Below are 23,003 nucleotides of genomic sequence, written 5' to 3'. Positions count from 1 at the left end.
CCTATCTCTAATGCCAGGTGTATAACTGCATTTCTATTTGCGGGGTACCCCTTTAACATTCTTAAAGAGATCAATGTGTTCCATGTGGTTGCAGTGACTTGGCTACACAGGCAAAAGTATCCGTCCACGGATAGTTGATGGGGATTAATCATGAACGTTCCATCCATGGGCCATCCATGGATAGTTGATTGGTGATCTCCATCAGCTATCCATGGCTGGCCCTCGTGGATGGAACGTCCATGGGCCATCAGTGGATAGTTGATGGAATCCGTCATAGAATCTATCAGTGTACAACCTGGGTCAAAACTTATACAAAATAGGCCAAAGTCAGCCTCGTTCTGGATTGACCTAGTTTGTGTACTATCTAGTGCATTCCAGTTTCAATGCACTATGATCTCAGATAGTGCTTTGATAGCTGGGGTCATTATTTGAAATGACTCTGACACAGCCCAAATCTTTTTTTACCTCAATAAACATGCTTAATATTGTTAGATACATACCACACTACAATCCTAATGCAACATGTATTCCATATAAGCACTTTTGAGAGCATAAAATGCATTTCATTGTGAGTACTGTCCAACACACACCCCACCCCCAACTTCTAATTGGGATAGAAAAAGTTTCTATGTCTAAAACAAGAGACCATTGATGGGAGACCTTTGATTGACATCTTGGCTGTGGAATTCAACCACTTTTCTCAATGAATATGCACACCCCTTGATGTATGAGGCTTATGAATGGCTGGAGTCCACCCAGCACAGCCCCCTCCCCCTCAACTAAACTGTCAATAACATTCTTGGTGGTCAACTTGTGTATGGTATCATGATACAGCCTGGTACAGGGACCTTTCTGCTTGATTAATTACACACATTTGGGTTAATTTGTTTATACACTTGTCTGCTATAATCTCTCAAACTCAGCAGGCTGCTTGTTTGCAAGGCGGCATATTCCTTTGATCTTGTAATAGGGATAGATTTTGTTTCTCATACTTCAAGTGCAGAAGGTCAATTCCATGGTGTTGACCATGTCTTACTGTAGTGAATGAGTACAATTTACACCCTTTCTGGTCATCAACGAAGTGGCTATCACATTTTTGATGTTGCTTGTCCAGCTCATTATCAGCCGCTCATTAGCATATTGACCACAGTAACCATGATGAAACACGTGGTGGTGAAGATCAAGTGCTTCCTGCCTTGTTAATTTTGTTACATCTTTCCTGGTTCCAGTTCTTCTGAACAGGTTAAATTTATTTTGTTGTTCCTTTGGTGGATTATATTCTTACTTCTTTTGGATTATCAATGTTTCACCTTTGTAGGCCTATATTCATTCAGTGACCCTTACTTTGATTTATATTTTTCGACCAAAAAAGGAATATGGAATGAAATAATTGTTTGGATATTTGGATATTCTTGATTCAATGGATTAGGGATGTTGAGAGGGTGATTTTATTTATTGTACTGCAATAGTGAATTCAATGCACATTTCAGATGGACAAACTCCACTTTCCATGCATGGCACTATTATTGTTTACATTCCTAATATAGGTAAACTAGGACATATTATGCATGAATCTATGTCAGTGGGCAGCCAAGTTTATGCTAACCAGGTATACTAAACCGAGGCTATAATCTGCCAGCAACTGGGTCACTTTGGATATCAGTTACACTTTGGCTACCCAGAGCACTCACTGTATGATTGGCCATCATGGATTCTGTCTATGATGGAATACAGGTAAATGCGGCCAATTTATTTTTATTTTCCATAGGTTTGAATACTACCACTCTTTATTGCTTTGTCCATGGACCTCCGTGGACGGAATGTCCATGGGCCGTCAACTATCCATGGACGGACCCTTTTGCCTGTGTAGCAGCACAGTGATATGTTTGCATAATGCAGTTAAGGCTGACATTGTGAAGGAGGAGGGCCAATTCATTCGTCAGTGCCGCTGCTCTGGCATCAACCAATCATCCAATCTTCTGCAATATATTTTTAGCTCAGCTGACAAAGTCAGCGGAGCTAGTCAAATAGCTATTCGATTGGTGTCCGTCCTTCCTTCCATCCATCCTGCCATCCTTCCATCTCGCCATCTGTAGACAAAGTTGGGCATTTTGTAATCATACAACCGAGGCACTTCAAATCTAGTCTTGCTTATAAACACCGCAGAAAATGTTGCTTACGGAAAAAAATTTGTGCGATTCGACTCAAATTCAGCTCCCCAGGGGGCAAAATGCGTAAATGAAAAAACAATTTTTTGACGCTCTATTCCAGCAGATAAAAGCTTGAAATAAAGTTGAAAAGGTCTTCATGATACAGAAGTTTTGATATAAAATAGATTAGTGTCGATTTATATCACCAGTTGGCGGTAGTGAGCAAAACTGTTGTTTGACCCCGGATGACCCCGCTTTAAATTTCCCGCCGAGGTTACCTGGAGTACTATCATCAAGAAAATGGCGGTGACCTTTTTATTTCTACCGGAGCGATGATTTTGTAAGTGACAAATTTTCTTTTTTAAGCCTTTACGGAAATGTATTTTGGTACGAAACTTCACACGTTTATAGAAAAGATCAACTAGAATGTGTTCAAATGCCCTCATAACGATGAGTTCAACAGAATTTGGTCAAAACAACCTTTGAATGGAGTCAACTTTCTTTGCGAAATTGAAGCGACGACCTCATTATTTATCGTAATTTATGCAGATCTGAGTCCAGCTGGTGGGTGATGTTCTGATTTGTGTTCAAACTATTGGAAACTTCGGAAATTAGTCCTATTAGTGCTACTATTCTGCAGGAGTATATTATAGCCATTGATGTTGACAGCTAAAAGCACGAAAACTTTGTTCAGGTTTCTCGTCCAATCACGTGACCTCTCCAACACTCGATAATGCACTCTTTTCGTCCACGTTTTAGGCCAATCTTCGACCTGAACATGAAATCTAATAAGCGCAGTACTTAAATCAGATGTTTCTCTCGCATTGAAAACATTCCTGGGTTAAATCCATTGAGATTAGCCGAGTTAATCCACTTTTTCCGTGCCTAAAATCTCTGCCGCTGAATTCTATAAATAGAAACTATTAACATCGCGGCAGTGTGGTTCCCATTGTGCGCCCTCCCACTTCACACCATGTCAGGAACTTTTACGGAGAGAGAGTGCGTGCGGTAAGAAGAATGGCCAAAATGACGTCACGTTTTCCTGGCAATGTCTCTTGTCAGACCAGTCAAGCATTGGGAAAGCATCTTTAATTCAGACAACGTTAGAACTAGAAAAACGAATATGTTAATTTGCAAAATTAAAAGCAGATTTCACCACTAACCAGCCAAATCGGAATACGACGGCGCAAAATGTTCTCGCTTTCCTCCTGCTAAAAAACCTTGTTCCCGCACTCCTATTTTAATTTATGCCAAGGAATATGATATGATCTGTTTTCACTTTTTTGTAATTAAATGGTATTCATATAATGAGATCAATAGTAGTGTCCGTGTCAGATCCCATCATGGAGGTATAAATAATTATTTATACCTCCATGATCCCATCGTTCAACTAGTCTTCTCTCCCCAGGTGCCTCACACGGACCTTCACGTCCCCATACTCAAGACCAACTCTTACAATATCGCCCTCAAAACAACCCTGGAGTCATGAATTCACAGGTGCTCCTGTGAAATCTCAGTTCTAGTTTATTTATCAAACTTTATCGAGGGTTATCGAATCGAATGGATGTGTCGATCGTCGGGGCGGATTGATATGTGGTTAGGTTGTGCGTCCAAGGCGATTAGGTCATTCAGTTAGTTTGAGAAAGATCATGATCATGAAGATGCGTGTTGTGTTATCATAACTGGAAAATAAGTTGAAGTTATTATTAGTACTACGATTCTTACATGAGTAAAAAGTAGACGTTTTAAGCAACACAATAATGTTACTCCCATAAAAAAACTGTCAATTCTCCTTACCACTCACAGATTGGCCAAGCCATTGCTGTTAAGTTATGCAGGGGCTTAATCCCTGTTGGGTGAATAACATTACCTTTTGAACGGCTGGCTGTCGGGGGATGATTGGAACAGCCGGTATACCTGCTGACCTGCTGAACCGAGGTTAATGTTATTTTCAATCCACGATTGCAGGTCACCTGATTTTCGAGATTTCGCGGGAAATGAAATTGTAAACAAACGCATGTGTGCAGTTCAAATGTAAACAAAAATGTATTTTTGGTACTTTTGGTTGCTGGACTTGGGTTTTCCCGCAGTTAGGAGCTGGATCAAATTGGTGGTCTATTGTGCTGTTTTAGTCAGAGGTAGCCCTTGATTATGAAGGGATTTTCAAATTAAGGTGACCATGGTCTTTTATGTGCTCAGCTCACCACAGCTTTCAATACTTGATGTATCTGATGAGGCGCGCGGAACCTGACATGGCCTTACCAAGGAGCTGCTCATGGTGCTGAACATCTAGCTTGCCTGTCGACTAAGTGCCTTTTTGGCCGAGACATTGCTACATGTAGGAGGAGCACGCATTTTAAAGTTATAGTAGTGATAGTACAGTTGGTTCGAGCCATTTGGAAGCCGACATGTGAAGGCCTATCTGGGTTCTCCTTCTTCTCCGTATAAAAAGGGGCATATTGCTGACTAAGGAACAAGGCATATTGACATTGCCTCATCATCTCTATGGGACCAATTGATATACTTTTATATGCACCCATACATCGTGCCATTTCAGGGTCCGAGTCTGTGGACAATTGGTTTGATTAATTTGTCTCTTCGATATTGCTCCTTTATTGGCTCACCGTAAGGGGAGTCTATACGATAGCGCTGTGTCCGTCGTCGTCGTCGTCGTCGTCGTCGTCGTCGTCGTCGTCGTATCCTAACAGTGGCACGTTTCTTAACTGCTAGGGCTATGAACTTGAAACTTTGTACACAGAATGCCCTAGGTCAGCTGACCTCTGACACTGATTTTCGGTCCGATCTGATTCTCTGTTTGGCCACCAGGGGGCCAAATGTCGATATCTAAAAAGTGTGATATCTCGCTTATTAGTGACTTGTTTTCGATAAAACTTTTGTTGTAGGTACTCATAGCAAATATACATTTTATATTATACGGGTTTTTAATTTGACCTTGTTTTCAAGGTCACAGAGGTCATATGGCGTAAATTGGCCATTAGAGTGTAAACTATGGCACGTTTCTTAACCACTAAAGCTATGAACTTGAAACTTGGTACATATAACCCCCTATATCACATAGCCTCTGGTGCTGAATTTTGGTTTGATCTGATTCTCCACTTTGCCACCAGGGGGCCAAAAGTGGATATCTAAAAAGTGTGATATCTCGCTTATAAGTGACTTGTTTTCGATAAAATTTTTATGGTAGGTACTCTTAGGAAGAATACATCACATATCTTACGGGTTTTCAATTTGACCTACTTTTCAAGGTCACAGAGGTCATATGGCGTAAATTGGCCGTTAGAGTGTAAACTATGGCACGTTTCTTAACCAGTAAAGCTATGAACTTGAAACTTGGTGCATATAACCCCCTACATCAGATAACCTTTGATGCCGAATTTTGGCCTGATCTGATTCTTTATTCGGCCACCAGGGGGCCATAATGGAAAAAGGAAGAAGTGCAATATCTTGCTTATTTGAGTGAATTGTTTTCGATAAAATTTTTATGGCAGGGACTTCTAGCAAGGATACACCACATGTCCTACGATTTTTGGATTTGACCTCCTTTTCTAGGTCACAGAGGTCAAATGGCGTAAATTGGCCATTAGAGTGTAACTATGGCACGTTTCTTAACTGCTGAAGCTATGAACTTGAAAGTTGGTACATGTAACCCCCTACATCAGATAATCTCTGACACCGAATTTTGGCCTGATCTGATTCTTGATTTGGCCACCAGGGAGTCAAAACTGAAAAAGTAGGACATGCAATATCTCGCTTATTAATGACTTTTTTTCGATGAATTTTTTATTGCAGGGACTCTTAGCAATCACACGATATTGATCTTGTTGATGTCATAGACAATTATTGGTTGGATCATAAACTTATATATACTGCCCTGTCTTATTACTTGACATCAATACACATCTAAAAAAAGTCTTCATGCCTGATTGTGTTCACCATATTCACCTCTAAACTAAGCATGATCCTGCCTACTAAAAGATGTATACGGTGAGCACAATGGCCCCTGGCCGTTTCATTGCATTAGATTTTCATCGCAATTCGATCTATTCAAGATATAGCCAATTTGAACCTGTCTGCGCCAAGGATAGATTGGTTCCAGATCGACTCACTATGACTAGGAATACGCAGTAGGGCACAATGTCATGAAAAACGACCCTTTGTATTGTAAATTCCAATCACCTGCAGGACAGGTCAATTTCTCTCAATAAAATTAATTTTGTTGACTCCTGTAATCTCTACCTTATTAAAAAAAAAGAAAGTGGTGCTAGTCCCAAACTGGTAATTTCTATTTATTTTGACCTCTGTTAAATCAGGATACCTCTCAATTACAGACAGCATTTTGTATCCTTGTGCTGTACAACCCAGCCTGGACATACCACAGTTGTCCATGGAGAAGTCTCATCCTCTCTGACACTTTTTTTCTGTAAAGCTACTGATACAACATACTGAACTAGGGATATCTTCCGTTGCCTCCTGTAATATTTACATACCATGGCTGATTAGTTCAATCATATTTCATCCAGCTGGCAGCTCTGCATTGGAAATTTTAGTGGTATAACGTGTTCTCTTGACCTTCAAACAGTAGTATAAAGCCGATATTTACTACTTTATACCCTCAGTCCCATGTTATTAGGTCATCCAGCTGAGCGCCAGGCCCTTGGGCCTCTTGTTGTTTGCGGAATGACGCTACAAGTAGATCATTAAAATGAAATTCTTGCAAAACGTTCCTAGTACAACACTTTATTGGGAACTATTTCTAAAAAAACTCTGTTTTGCGATTAATTTTCAGAAGCTCTTTGACTACCTGGCGAAGAACAGTGGCATGCCCTTTGTCAACATCACCAACACGTGGCAACTGTTTGACATCTTACACATAGAGGTAATCTTCCCTTCTAACTCGCCACGCAATAAAAAGAGATTTTTGTTGCAGCAACCAGCAATTATTTGCTCGGTGATGAGAGATAAATAAAAATGTCTTGTGTCTGCAGGTAAAACCAATGATCTCTGGGTTTGATAAAATCACATCATAGCAGTGACTGATGCAAACAAGAGATTTCTGTTGAATGTGATAATTATTGCAGGTTACTGCAACAAAAATATCTCTGTTTTTTGGAGCTTCATGTAAGATTGCCAGTCCTTATCACGAAACAATAAACTTGCTGGTATCTGTAGTTTTGTTCAGGTTCTTGAGAAACTTGAATATTTGCTGTCAAATCTTTATCTAAAGCTAATTGTGCCGGAGACATAGATGTACCTCAAGTTTATCTCCAGCTCCTGTCAGCCATACTTTAAATTAATCACTTGCTTCACTTTGACTACAATTTTTCCTAAAAATGCTCACAGCAGCAGCCTGGCGGCATGGGAAAAACTTGAAAAATGAGAACAAAAAGTGTCTTTTCTGAAGAACCTGGACAACGATGTGTAAAAAACTGCAATATTTGATGTCATATCAAAAATTTAAGAGAACGTTTATCCGGATATGATAATGATTGGTAATGGACCTAAGCCTCATTTGGTTCCTCATGACTTGATTGACTCTTCTTCTCAAAGTGATGCGAAACATCAGAAGTAATGCATCAAAATGACCACCTTCTCAATTTAGGATTTCATTTTGGATGCTGATATTTGTCTTTTCAGGAGTTATATAACTTGACGCTACCAAAGTGGGTGACAGATGATGTGTATCAACGTTTGAGCGTGTTTGATGTTTTGGATTTTGTCATCATGGCGAACACAACGGAACTGAAAAGGCTTGTGGGAGGTGGAGGTGAGGGTTGATGATGCTGGAGTAGATTCAACCTGGCATAGACAGTGGTTGTCAATACTCCCTGTGTTGATATTTCAAACCCTGGTGAAATCCATACCCTTCAGACAGATTGCACTTGCAGCGTTAGAAAAAAAGTGTCCAATCAGAGTGCTGCACAACATCCTTGCGCATGACTGGAACTATTTATATCGACGTCATTCCGTCTGTTTGAAATGGCCGCCTTTGAAATCTGAATGTGGTGAAATACCACATCAACGAAACTACAAGACTTTTTGTGGGTTTTTTTATTCCAAAAATTCAAAAAAGGTTGTCATATTGCATTTCAAGTCTGTCTAAAAAAATTCCCTCCAAAACCAAGTTATTTTGAGGTGTTTTTTGCGCACGATTTTGGTAGTGTATAGAAAATTGCTGTGTGATCATGTTTGCTGGTGCAGACAATGTTTGGAGAGAGTTGAGTTTGGTCCTTGAACAGTTTTGATTGGCCCCTAATGGAAATGAATATTCACTTTAATGATATTACGGTTTCATTACAGCAGAGTGGAAGATCTTTAGTTAATTGCCACACTTACGGCATTTTGTTCGAACATTCTTGTCGCGTATATTTGTGTACATTATACATGCAATACATGCGCGATGGAAGCCAATACTGGCAGAGATAATGTGCTTGAATATTATCGCTGCTTTGGAGAATGGTTCATCCCCATTTCACCTACACCCATTTCGCCTACACCCATTTCGCCTACAAAATTTACCCGTTTCGCCTACTCACCATTTCGCCTACTCACCATTTCGCCTACTCGGCCGGGTTGGAATGATAAAGTATGGCAAAGTTTAACTGGGAAATATGCTATAATATGAATGAAAAAAACCAAGCTCAACAATTCGTAAAATTGTTCAAATGTCCAGCGCACACCACTCTTTTCCTTTTTAGTAGGCGAAATGGTGAGTCGGCGTAATGGTGAATAGGCGAAGTGGGTGTAGGCGAAATGGTGAATAGGCAAAATGGGTGTAGGCAAAATGGGGGTAGGCGAAATGGGGGTAGGCGAAATGGGTTATAGGCGAAATGGGTGTAGGCGAAATGGGGGTACACCTTGGAGAATGAGTGCCGCATCTAAACGTTGCAGCATCGCTATCCAAGCAAGCCTTTCAATGCTGGTGAAGTAGCAAGCATGTTTGCATTGTGTCTGCACTTAGATCAGCAATAGCCGTTATACCAATCATGCTCCCCCCTGCTGGTGTGATAAATTTTACAATAAACACTCTAAAGCAGTGAGTGTTACATAATAAAATTAATAGAATATTAAAGAACAAGGCATAAGAAAGTTGTTAACTTTATTGAACGTGCAACACATGTACTCTTTGCAGTAAATGTTATTGCTTTTTCTCAGGGTTTTGTGTATGACATAGGAGTATATAACGCCTGATCTCAGGATGGAGTATTTGGCCTAACAGGTTTTATTCCTAACTTTCCTTGATATTTCTTAGACTAGGGTGACTGCCACAATAGATGAATAACTTTTGTACAGACGTTTTTGGCTCACCACAGTGTCTGTCGTTGTCGTTGTCGTCTGTATCCTCTTTCTGTTTATGTTTAGTTCTGAAGTTGACCGCAGGGAGCAGGTCAAAATAAACACTGTGCATCTTGGGGCACTCCTGCATTTCTACCTCGATTATCTCCCTTGGCCAATCATCAAGCATATCAGATCAGGATGGAGAAATAGGAAATTCTTACATTTGATTGCTTTGCACAATCACAGGAAAATTTCGCAGGGAATATCTCGTAATGTAGGCGAGCTACAAATAGATATGAATATGGTTATTTTTGAAATATTACGAATGTCAGTTCATCTTTAAAACTAGTGATGTTGTCTGATTTGCATCTGTGATCCAATGGCACCACAGACCAATTCGATCAGAACTGGATAATTTCAAATCAACATAGCAACAAGTTCTCCTCATAGCAACAAGTTGGTTTGGGCATGGTTTCTTGAGAAGTTGCTCAGCTTTGTAACTGAAGTTTTTCTTGCAGGATTGTTGGTGAAAGAAATGCTCACACATTGGATGGAAGTGTCAAACGGTAAAATGGACAAAGATATGAAGTTCTTTATATATTCAGCTGTAAGTTACCTTTTTCATGGTGGTGTAATAGTTTTAAATGCCTCACAGAAAAGATTGTCCTGCATTACACGAAAAGAGCACACTTTGTCACTTGCCCCTTGAAAAAATGTTAAATGATCAATGTGAACGAAAAGAAAATGTTTATTTGACGCAGCCGAGAATTTTTTTGATTTTCACCATGACGTTTCAAACAACATCTCTATCTATCATCAAAAGTAAACTGTTTAGTTCTGAAGTTGACCGCAGGGAGCAGGTCGAAAATAAACACTGTGCATCTTTGGGCACCTGAGTGTTTATGCCAAAACAAGTAGAGATCCCACACAGGTGGACAGTAGCCTGTAGTGAACTCCATACCACCGGAACAAATCCAGTAGGGTTGCGACGCTGGTAAACATGGTAAAGATAATGTATTCGTCTTATTTAGACCATATCCACAACTCCGTGGATATGGTCTATTGTTTTTACTGCGCCGATCGCCAGTACCCGAGGGATGTGGTTTTCGACACGTATCTCCGAAACTGCCGCACGGAACGACCTGAAATTTGGTTAGGTTACGTTTCATAACCTGCTAACGAACAACGTGTACTTTATTTTTGCAGCAGTTGCTTACTTTTTTAGTTTTCGGGTGATTTTTGATGAAAATCGCCGGTTCTGAACTGTTCCGGTAATAGCACTGCCTCCCGCGTTTTTACCGATTAGGCAAGTTGCTCAACGTTGATCTGTCCCGACCTGAACAGGTGGGAGGATACCCACTACATGGAAGAGCCAACAGACATTTCGTCTACGCATTCTAGACTGGGTGAGTGTGATTTTTTCGTGATTGTAATCGCCCTCAAATTTGTGTTGAAACACTGCATCAGACAAAATTAACTCATCAGAGGTCATGAAAAGGATCTTAAGAATATATATTCGCTGTTAGTTTGGGTGATTATAGGGAGCACGTCCATCTTTTGAGGCAAACTTGTCATCCGAAAGTTTCCAGATCCCCGCAATGGCGGATATACATTCATCAAAAAAATTACGAATTCGGGCAAGTTTCATCAAACTGTGCGCCTTAAACACCTAAGAATGTCTCAAAATCACCCAGACTCTACACATGAGATATACCTTCACTGAAAATAATTGCTAAAACCTCGCTTAACGTGTCGCGAGTGCTGAAAGCAACAGTTTTGGAGATCGTTTTTCTGTACATCCTGCTCACTCCTGTAGAAATGTACAGTAAAGCACGTATACACGTGCAGTGTAAATGGACACACGAATGTACACACCTTCTGAAAATATTGTCAGCAAAGGTGATAAGTGTTTGTTCTGAATTATGACAATGAAATTCATAGACTATTAGCAGGTAGTCAGTGTCTGTTGGTCTGAATAATGAATGATAAAACTTCTGGTGAAGTTAAAATATTTCCTCGCTCTGTTTTACAGCCTGACGCAGTGATGGGGATGATCAGCATCTGTTCTGTTCTGCGACCGCATCAGTCACGGATATAGGAGCCTTGACCACGAGGAGCTGATGAGGCAAAGTCGTATAACCGTCTTAACCTTGACATCGGTGCAGTGCTGAATTTGCCGTCCGAAGACAAACCAGTATAATATTCCAGCCGTATTTCGTTCTTTTCACTGTAATTCTTTTACTTCAAAAAGATTGAATAAATAAACCTACTGTGGCAGTTAGTTTAAAAAGATATTATTGCATTTTACGTTTTTACTCTTAGTGCTGATCGGTCATACCCCTTGGGCCTGGCCGTAACCTTGCATACTGGTTGTCTCGATGCCGTATGCTATGACCATGTATATATCTACTGGACTGGTTTGTTGCACCATGTCGAAAGAATTTTATGTAGAGATCAAGACACTTCCCTCACATCACAATCTACACCTCAAAAGAATGGTTGTAAAAATCCTTGCCATGATTCCCGGTTGCCCCTATGTTGTGACCATGCATGCATCAATGGCCTGGGATGTTGCAACCTACACTTCAAAGGAATGCGAAGTCTAAATCACATTTATTTTTTGTCCCCAGGTTGTGACTTTCCTAACAGCAATTGCAGACCATATCCCTGGTGATAGTGTTTTGTCATCTTAAAAATGAGCACCAGGACAAAGCACCAAAAACCTGCCACTTAAGATCAGATCAGAAGTTACCTACGTGGTGCCAGTACCCACAAGTGCATGATTGACACCTAGATCATTTGAAGAAAAAATTGGCAGCAGAACCATGTGTGCATGGAGGGAGGTATTATAATATAAATACTGTGGAGACGCAATGTATTATTGGTCGTCCCAACATTGGGAGAGCTCTTTCATCCCCACCAGCCATATCAGATGGCCAACTGGTTTCCCTCACTCGACCAGAAAACTCATCAAAAGATACGAAAGATGTTGAGATTCAGATTACATTTGCTTGTTGTCTGCTGGATTCTGACCATCCATATGCTGAGTTGTTGCAGTCCCAGAACCATCGCTAATTCTAGTATTTATGATGCCCCTACTGTCACAACCTAATTCAGCTGGTTATTCAGGGTTATTTGCCTCTGATTTATCTGGTTATATCCTGGTGCAAACCTAATTTCTCAACATGACAAAATACTTTCACCAGGGATATGGTCTGCAATTTGCTGTTAGGCGAATTGCCCAATACTAGTTATTTTATTGCATCAACTAATCAAGATATTTCGAGAAGTTCAAGAAGGTCACAACTTTACAAAATGCAATGGCCAGGGGCCATTTTGGTCAGATCTTCAGTGTCGGAGTAAATCTAACCTAGGGAGTCATGTGAACTAAGTTTAAAATTTTTAGTTGAACTTGTTAGGTCACAGGCCAATGTTTTGTGATTTGTTCTTGGATGATGGACACTGCGGTAGTGTATAGACTCACTGTACTGGTGAGCCAAAGGCACACACTGCGATCATCAGTATACAATCTGTGTACACATACCTAGTAAGCTTATATACGGCTGCTTTTTAGCTCACCTCTTAGCAGAGGTGAGCTTATCCCATACCGTGGCGTCCGTCGTCCGTCGTCGTCGTCGTCGTCGTCGTCGTCGTCGTCCGTCGTCCGTTAGCAGGGCACGTTTCGTAACTGTTAAAGCTATTGAGTTGAAACTTGGTACACATGTACCCTTATGTAATGACACCTTGGAGACTAAGTTTCAATCCGATTCGTTTCATGGTTTGGCCACCAGGGGGCCAAACGTTAAAAGTGAAAATATGCAATATCTCCCTTAATAGTAGTCGGGAAATTTTGAAAAAAATATGGTAGGTACTTCTAGTAAAGGTGCATCATATATCCTCCGGGTTTTTGATTTGACCTCCTTTTCAAGGTCACAGAGGTCAAATGGTGTAAATTGGCCGTTAGGATGTAACGATGGCACGTTTCTAAACTGCAATGACTATTGATACCAAATTTGGTACACATTTACCCCTTAGTCAGGTGATCTCAGGGACCAAAGTTTGGTCCAATATGATTCACCACTTGACCACCAGGGGGCAAAATCCAAAAACCTTAAAAATGTGATTATTCCTTAACTTCTTGCCCGATTGCCACCAATTTGATATCATGGGTACATCTAACCACCATACAGTATATATCACACAAGTTTTTAATTTGACCTTCTTGTCAAGGTCACAGAGGTCAAATGGCATAAATTTGCCGTCAGGCCGTAACTATGGCACGTTTCTTAACTGCAATGACTATTGATCACAAATTAAGTACACATGTACCCCTTGGTCAGGTGATCTCAGGTACTGAAGTTTAGTGCGATCTGATTTGCCGTTTGGCCTCCAGGGAGGGGGCCAAATCCTAAATTCTTCAAAATGCCATTATACCTAGTAATGACTTGCCCGATTGGCACCAATTTTATATCAATATCATAGGTAGATCTAATTCTAACAACCATTCAATGTGTCACCCGGGTCTTCTTTGATTTGACCTACTTTTCAAGGTCACAGAGGTCGAATGTATATATATATGTATATATATATATATATAAATTGGCCATTTTGGGGAAATTGTAATTGCTTGGACCTACATCAAACCTAACACTACATGACACAATACCATGCTCTTTATCCATCTTTCCTCTACATGAGGTGAGCACAATGGCCCTGGCCATTTCATTTGATTGATAGTTCTCTAGTTCTAGAACTGCATTATCTATTATCCTTTTGAACTTTTGAACACATATTTTAAATTCAATTCGCTAAGTATACATGAGGGGTTCAGGCGCAAAACCCCGTAAACGCCATTCCTATGAAAAACGAGATAGCTGTACCAATGTACAGCTTTTGGCATGTAGATGACGTTAGTCAAATCATATTGTTGCAAAATCCCGTAAGTCCCATCGTAAATGCCTACCTCAAACCCAGTTTGTTTGCAAAACCCAGTAAACGCCACCACCATATTGGTGCAGAAACACGTAAGTCCCTGAAAGACAATCACTGATGAACTGCATGTCACATGACGCACAAAATGGCGGCGCCCACGTTCGCAAGGCTTTCGCTGTAGAATAGCGTTTTTTTGGTCAATTTCTGCTGAATTTACGCAAAATTGAGATGAATAAATTGGATTTTAAAAGTTTGGCTTTATGGGAGGCATTGAATTAAATTGTGCAGAAATTTTCTGAGGTACCCAGTACTGATTTCATTCACTTATCACAGCAGGATGGCTTGGCCTCCCAAGTGACGGACAGTCGGTAGTTTCTGGTCTATAGACTCCTGGCAAAAAACACTAACATTCAAAACTATTCACAGACAGGAATTTGCTCTTTTATTAATCCAATTTGAGGACATTGCTAACTGTTTTGTGTTCTGTTACATTTTCATGCATATTTTTCCAGTGATAGGTTTTGCAAACACAGATATTTTGGACTTACTGAATTATGCAAAAATAACGCATTTGGACTTACAGAGTTTTGCCGCCAATATCAATCAAAATTGCTTAATAACTAGTTTTCATAATAAAGGTTAATTTTTGAAATTCTGGCCTTTTGTTTACCAACCAATAAACTATTTGATTACAATGAGAGTAAACCAGTAACCAATGAACCTACTCCCAAACAAAAATTCTTGTTTTAAAACTATAGGGGTATTGTGGACTTACTGGGTTTTGCGCCTGAACCCCTCACATTTACTCTAAATAAACTGTTGCATCCAGAAGTCTCTTTCATCTTTCTAGGGTGGGGAAGGTGTCTGTGAAGAGAGAAACAAACAGTGTTCATTTCTGGCCTTAAGATAATTTTCACATGATGCCTTAGTTCTTTTCCTCTAGGTTTATTTACCGTCGTGTTTCCTTTTCAGCATGACTCTACCGTTGCCAATCTGTTACACACGTTGGGGGTCATGAATGGGTTTGCCCCGCCATATGCCTCTTGTGTGATAATGGAGCTTCATGAGGTACAACCTAAACAGTTCAGTGTCCAGGTCAGCTACAAGAATGAGTCCAATCATGAACCCTATGAACTAACAATACCCGGTATGTATTCACCTTATTTACACTGCAAAACCATTTAGCTATTTTCAATCTATGAATACCATTTCTGCGATTCCTTGAAAATTTCAGGAAAAATAACTTATTTCAGTTTTTCCAGTTAGACTATTCTTTTGCGATTTATATTTGCACAAATCGATATTGTTTGGAAATCTTTAAAACAATGACTTGGCTCAAAAAAATTGGCAGTTTACTGGATACCCTTTTAGAAGACGAGGCTTATTATCCCTTCCCTTGTTTTGGCTACACTTAGGTTGTAAGCGGAAAAACCAGTGGTGAAAACAAATTATACATTTTTGCCAGTTGTTATTATTAACTGATCAATGTGAAACTTCTATCAATTTGTTTGCAGAAACCTGTCTGTGGTTCGTTTAGTATGAAGTTTTTATTGACAAATTTTTATTTTTGAAAAGCCCCTTTGACCCCCTGCCACAAAGGTGTCCATCCTTCGGGAATCGCGAAAATGTTCTGTTTAACAGTATTATATAGATATTGTGAATTGCATGTCGAGGAGTGGCCATCCTTGTCTACTTCACCATATCGACATCTTCATCATCATTTCAGGATGCCAGTTCAGCTGTCCTTTAGACAAAGTTATAGAACTTAGCAAGCCAGTGATTCCTCTAGACATTGCCAAAGAGTGTGAGCTCCCAACCAACTCCACCGAGCCAATGTTTTCAGAAGGTCAGTATTGCAATGATATGTTCTTCTTCTTTTCAGTCTACTCAGTTCTCTCTTGGTCATCTTATGCAGCTTTTTGGCTCACCGTAGGGGAGTCTATACAATACCGCAGTGTCCGGCATCTATCGTCGTCGTCTGTATCCTGTTTCAAAAGCAGTGGCGCATTTCTTAACCGCTAGGGCTATGAACTTTAAACTTTGTACAAAGGACCCCCCCAGATCAGGTGACCTTTGACACTGAATTTCGGTTGGATCTAATTCTTGACTTTGCCACCAGGGGGCCAAAAGTGAAAACCTAAAAAGTGTGATATCTCTCTTATTCGTGACAGATTTTTCGATAAAAAATTTATGGTATGTTCTCCTAGCAAGGTTACAGCACAGCACAGTTATCATACAGGTTTCTGATTTGACCTTATTTTCAAGGTCACAGAGGTCAAATGGTGTGAATTGGCCATTTGTGTGTTACTATGGCACGTTTCTTAACCACTAAAGCTATGAACTTGGTACACTTGATCCCCTATGTCAGCTAACCTTCTATGCGTGCCAGGTTCTTTGCGTCCCAGGTGATAGGCATTCCAGGTTCTATGCATCCCAGGTTCTATGCGTCTCAGGCCCTACGCGTCCCAGGTTCTACGCGTCCCAGGTGCTATGCGTTCCAGATGATAGGCGTCCCAGCTTCTATGTGTCCCAGTTTCTATTCGTCTCGTGTTGTGCATGTCCCAGTTGAGTGGAAAGTCTGGGTAATTCCTGACATAATTTCAAGTGGCTACTTTCTGACTGTCTCTCCCTTACTCTAACCCCAACCTTCCCCTGCAACTGGGAACACCGAGAATCAGGGACACATAGAGTCCTTTTGACTTTGGTACACATTGAGCCATACTTCTTGACGACACATCATTTTGGGATACTTTTTACTCCTCAGCTAATTAAGACAAGAGGGACATTGTCGAAGTTCATGCCGTCTTCTTTTGCAGTGTTTCCGGAGCATCTCAGTAACCATTTCTTCTTTGGATGGTATGAAGGTCTTAAGGGTGCCATTGTGCCTTTCGGCAGTTTCAATGATCATGGACCCCAGCAGGGGCATTTTAAAAACTACTTTTGGCTCTATCTCTCTAGCTAAACTAATCATGAATTTGTTACTGTGGACACTTCTCATGTTTTTGATTTTGCCAACTTTCAAGGTCACAGAGGTCATATGGCATAAATTGATGGTTATTTGTTTCTTGGTCCATATCCCCTAACAATTTATGCTTGGCTCTTGAAGCTTGGGCTGATTTCAATCGGCCTAAAGTCACATTCATGGAAGACAACATGTTATGTAGCCATTTTGGTTGTTATTCTGAAAGATCACTCTGAGGCCTCTCATTGTTTCATTTTGTGAAAGTGCGAATATTTCAGCATTCACCAACTTCGCTTTGGCCTGCTGGAAACAAGGAATATATGTTCATGTTGTAATGTTATCTTGCACAGCACAGTGTCATAAACCCTGGCATATCATCATTACAGTTTCTTATGTTATTGTTCAGTTCATTTTTCTTTTCAAATGTTAACCCCTTGCCTCCCTAGAGGGGACGATAGATCGTCCCTATATTTTGTCTCGCGCATACCTTGTAGGGACGATATATCGTCCCTATACTAATGCATTAGTTTAGAAATCACGGTACACATTAGACTCTATTGTACGGTGTATTCGTGTCCCTGGTGATCTGCAGAAGACTATATTTAGTTTCATTCATAGTTTGCAGAGGGCGCTGCAGTTTGATTTGCGCTTGTGCAGCGTCACAGTACATAAACTGATTAGCATATAAATTAATATTCTGTTGTATTATTCGATCAATCAGTAATAGACAATAGCCAAAGGTTATATCAATCAAGTTACGTTGATCATTTAGAGTTTGAAACTGCATCTATTAGAGTTCAATATACTTGTTCAAATCAGAAAAATCAATCAATAGAGCAAAATCAATCAAAAAATATTGTATTGATTATTGATTACACTTACCCAATTAATACCCAGAAACAATGCCAATTGATAGTCAAGGTAATCAGCTTCACAAAAATGTGTGGTTTTATTTAAATCAAGGATGCATAATGAAGGAGCTACAATATTTTAAAGTATTTTTACGAGATTTTGCATAAAACTGCTAAAAAATCTCGGTACATAGCGTTACATTGGGTCAGGTCAAGTCTTGGGGCTGAGAAAGTGTTAGGTGTTGGTGTTGGTGTAGTGTTCGTGTAGGAGGCCTACCCCAACCCCCAACACCGAGCTTGGGTTGGACATCGGTGTAACACTTTGAGCAACACCAGGGTGACACCAGGTGTAAGGTCCCGGTAGGTGTAACACTGGTGAGTTGACTAGGTGTTTGAGTTCACGCCATCTTGTTTTCTCTCTTCAACCAAAAAAAGACAATTTCACCCTTATTGGTGATTATTTTCGAGCCCTAAGGGAGATGTGAGACCAGGATTTTTGTGAAGACTGCCGTTTTCGTCTCAGCGCGGCCGAAGCGGAATCGATGATTATCACATCAGCGGAGTTGACTGCGGAACGGCAAGAAAAAATCGATATGTGAAGCCGCATGTGTGGTGGAAAAACTGTGTCAAAAGTGCTATTTATACCAAAATTCCTTGTTTCTCATATCTTTATTTGGATAAAACATTACTCAAGGATTCTAATGAGCATGACTGTTTGGAATGGCATCGCCTTTTTCCAAAAAATGGCGGCCGGAAACGTCAACACGATCTGTCACTTCGATATTTTCGAATTTTGTTGTTTCTTCTCTACTTACAAATTAGTGAAGTATCTCTAGAATAATTTTTAAAAAACAATAGTTTGTTTGGCTTTGTTTGGCGTATGTATGCCTCTGTCGTGCTGATGATAAGCTGACCTGGACTGTTATTTCACAAAAAAATGTCACTCTCGACTCTGCACGAAAAAAAGTATAAAATGTGTTGGCTCGAAAAATTTTCATTAGCGATTAATATTTCACTTCACATCGCTCGTTCTTGGTCATACATCGTCCGATTCTGGCTTAGTAAATATTTTTAGATAGTTTTGACTTTGAAGTTTCGGATGAAATGTAAAATTTTCTTGTCAAAATGTTGGATTTTATGTGCAAAATCAGCAAATAACAGAGTGCAATTTTTTAATGAAATAATTAGAAATAAGACTAAATTTGGTCTGAAGCGTAACCTTCCTAATTTCCCCTGCATTTGTGGTCTTGTGGTGAATCCAGGCTGCATGTTAAACCATAGCATTTCGTCTGCTCATGAGACAAGACCACTAATGAATATTCATCGGGTGGAGGGTCGAGGCCTATCAATTAAACGAGTGCATGTTTTTAACTCTCAAGTACATATTTGGAGAGGTATTGAAAAAATATTTGTTGTGGCAAGTCTACAGATATAAAGAAATTATTTGATGAAAAAATTAATTTCGAATTTTGCTAATTTGGTAATAATGTTTTGAGATTTTTCTGCCAGTTGGCTGAAAAGAGTGGAAATAACAATGTGTGTCTAATTTGTCGATTATCAAAAAATTTCCGTGGTCAACTACCAGTTTATTTTTCACCATTTACTTGCCCGACTGTCCGGAATATCATATCAAAATTTCAGATTCACAACCCCACGCAGTATTTGATGCGTCGCGGTCAAACATTGACAATTTAACTGCTAAAAGGCTTAAAAATCAATTGTGGTCTTGTCTCTCATACACACTATAGAAAATTTACACCAGAAGATTCATTTCAAGCCAAAAAAATGTCTGAGAAAGCCAAATGGACTGAAATACTAATTGAAAATTTGCTAACATTCCTGCTGAATAACCACAGTGTCAGTGATTTTCTTAAGGCAAAACATTGCCAAAAGATTCCTGAATTCCATCAGAGGGCAGAAGATGCAATTGGTTTAAATTTGTCTGGGAAGAAGGTGGATGATTTCCTTAAGAACATTGGGAAAGAGTATCGGCAGTTGTTTGAGGTTGTCCAAGAATGTCCTCAACTCAATACAAAACTCACCTGCTGTTTTGTCATGTGTTGCACCAGGCAATCCTGTAATTATGTGGCGAACCCTGACATGTCGGTCAACGATGTACTGCACATTCAGAGAGTCGCAGCATTTTCCGTGGCGTCCGCAGTAATATGCATCCCCCGCTCCATCAGGTCTTTGTATCTTGATTATTACACCATCTATAAAGAGCAGGACCTGCAGATTTAAAAAAGACATGTATATGTTGGCTGCGAAAGTAAGGCTGTGTCAAGTGGGGACACCTTGTTGGCTCACCGTAAGGGGAGTCTATATGATAGCGCTGTGTCCGTCGTCGTCGTCGTCGTCGTCGTCGTATCCTAACAGTGGCACGTTTCTTAACTGCTAGGGCTATGAACTTTAAACTTTGTACACAGAATGCCCTAGGTCAGCTGACCTCTGACACTGATTTTCGGTCCGATCTGATTCTCTGTTTGGCCACCAGGGGGCCAAATGTCGATATCTAAAAAGTGTGATATCTCGCTTATTAGTGACTTGTTTTCGATAAAACTTTTGTTGTAGGTACTCGTAGCAAATATACATTTTATATTATACGGGTTTTTAATTTGACCTTGTTTTCAAGGTCACAGAGGTCATATGGCGTAAATTGGCCATTAGAGTGTAAACTATGGCACGTTTCTTAACCACTAAAGCTATGAACTTGAAACTTGGTACATATAACCCCCTATATCACATAGCCTCTGGTGCTGAATTTTGGTTCGATCTGATTCCTAACTTTGCCACCAGGGGGCCAAAAGTGGAAATCTAAAAAGTGTGATATCTCGCTTATAAGTGATTTGTTTTCGATAAAACTTTTGTTGTAGGTACTCATGGCAAATATACATTTTATATTATACGGGTTTTTAATTTGACCTTGCTTTCAAGGTCACAGAGGTCATATGGCGTAAATTGGCCATTAGAGTGTAAACTATGGCACGTTTCTTAACCACTAAAGCTATGAACTTGAAACTTGGTACATATAACCCCCTATATCACATAGCCTCTGGTGCTGAATTTCAGTTTGATCTGATTCTCAACTTTGCCACCAGGTGGCCAAAAGTGGAAATCTAAAAAGTGTGATATCTTGCTTATAAGTGACTTGTTTTCGATAAAATTTTTATGGGAGGTAATTTTAAGAAGAATACATCACATATCTTACGGCTTTTCAATTTGACCTACTTTTCAAGGTCACAGAGGTCATATGGCATAAATTGGCCGTTAGAGGGTAAACTATGGCACGTTTCTTAACCAGTAAAGCTATGAACTTGAAACTTGGTGCATATAACCCCCTACATCAGATAACCTCTGATGCCAAAATTTGGCCCGATCTGATTCTTTATTCCGCCACCAGGGGGCCATAATGGAAAAAGTAAGAAGTGCAATATCTTGCTTATTTTTAGTGATTCGTTTTCAATAGCATTTTTATGGTAGGTTCTCCTAGCAAGGATACATCACATTTCATATGAGTTTTTGATCTGACCTGCTTTTCAAGGTCACAGAGGTCAAATGGCGTAAATTGGTCATTTGATTGTAACTATGGCACATTTCTTAACCACTAAAGCTTTGAAATTGAAATTTGATACACATGACTCCCTACGTCATGTAACACCGAATTTCGATCTGATCTGGTACTCAACTCGGCCACCAGGAGGCCAAAACTAAAATAGGTAAAAAGTGCAATATCTCGTTTATTAGACCATATCCACAACTCCGTGGATATGGTCTATTGTTTTTACTGAGCCGATCGCCAGGACCCGAGGGATGTGGTTTTCGACACGTATCTCCGAAACTGCCGCACGGAACGACCTGAAATTTGGTTAGGTTACGTTTCATAACCTGCTAACGAACAACGTGTACTTTATTTTTGCAGCCGTTGCTTACTTTTTTAGTTTTCGGGTGATTTTTGATGAAAATCGCCGGTTCTGAACCGTTCCGGTAATAGCACTGCCTCCCGCGTTTTTACCGATTAGGCAAGTTGCTCAACGTTGATCTGTCCCGACCTGAACAGGTGGGAGGATACCCGCTACATGGAAGAGCCAACAGACATTTCGTCTACGCATTCTAGACTGGGTGAGTGTGAATTTTTCGTGATTGCAATCGCCCTCAAATTTGTGTTGAAACACTGCATCAGACAAAATTAACTCATCAGAGGTCAAGAAAAGGATCTTAAGAATATATATTCGCTGTTAGTTTGGGTGATTATAGGGAGCACGTCCATCTTTTGAGGCAAACTTGTCATCCAAAAGTTTCCAGATCCCCGCAACGGCGGATATACATTCATCAAAAAAATTACGAATTCGGGCAAGTTTTATCAAACTGTGCGCTTTAAACACCTAAGAATGTCTCAAAATCACCCAGACTCTACACATGAGATATACCTTCACTGAAAATAATTGCTGAAACCTCGCTTAACGTGTCGCGAGTGCTGAAAGCAACAGTTTTGGAGATCGTTTTTCTGTACATCCTGCTCACTCCTGTAGAAATGTACAGTAAAGCACGTATACACGTGCAGTGTAAATGGGCACACGAATGTATACACACCTTCTGAAAATATTGTCAGCAAAGGTGATAAGTGTTTGTTCTGAATTATGACAATGAAATTCATAGACTATTAGCATGTAGTCAGTGTCTGTTGGTCTGAATAATGAATGATAAAACTTCTGGTGAAGTTAAAATATTTCCTCGCTCTGTTTTACAGCGTGACGGGGATGATCAGCATCTGTTCTGTTCTGCGACCGCATCAGTCACGGATATCGGAGCCTT

At 40.1% G+C, this 23,003-nt stretch overlaps 1 protein-coding gene across 1 annotated transcript in view; it reads left to right on the top strand.

The window, feature by feature from the left end:
• Nucleotides 1-23,003, top strand: part of LOC135500136 (prostatic acid phosphatase-like) — a 67,085-nt gene that overhangs the window by 32,369 nt on the left and 11,713 nt on the right. The window contains exons 6-10 of the mRNA XM_064791384.1: nucleotides 6,958-7,047; nucleotides 7,806-7,935; nucleotides 9,965-10,053; nucleotides 15,351-15,525; nucleotides 16,105-16,224. Coding sequence (XP_064647454.1) covers nucleotides 6,958-7,047; nucleotides 7,806-7,935; nucleotides 9,965-10,053; nucleotides 15,351-15,525; nucleotides 16,105-16,224 — 604 coding nt within the window. The remainder of the gene's footprint in view (nucleotides 1-6,957; nucleotides 7,048-7,805; nucleotides 7,936-9,964; nucleotides 10,054-15,350; nucleotides 15,526-16,104; nucleotides 16,225-23,003) is intronic.

The sequence above is a fragment of the Lineus longissimus genome, chromosome 16 (genome assembly GCF_910592395.1).
Source record: "Lineus longissimus chromosome 16, tnLinLong1.2, whole genome shotgun sequence".
NCBI classification, from domain to species: Eukaryota; Metazoa; Nemertea; class Pilidiophora; order Heteronemertea; family Lineidae; genus Lineus; species Lineus longissimus.
This window is presented reverse-complemented; position numbering and strand designations above follow the sequence as displayed.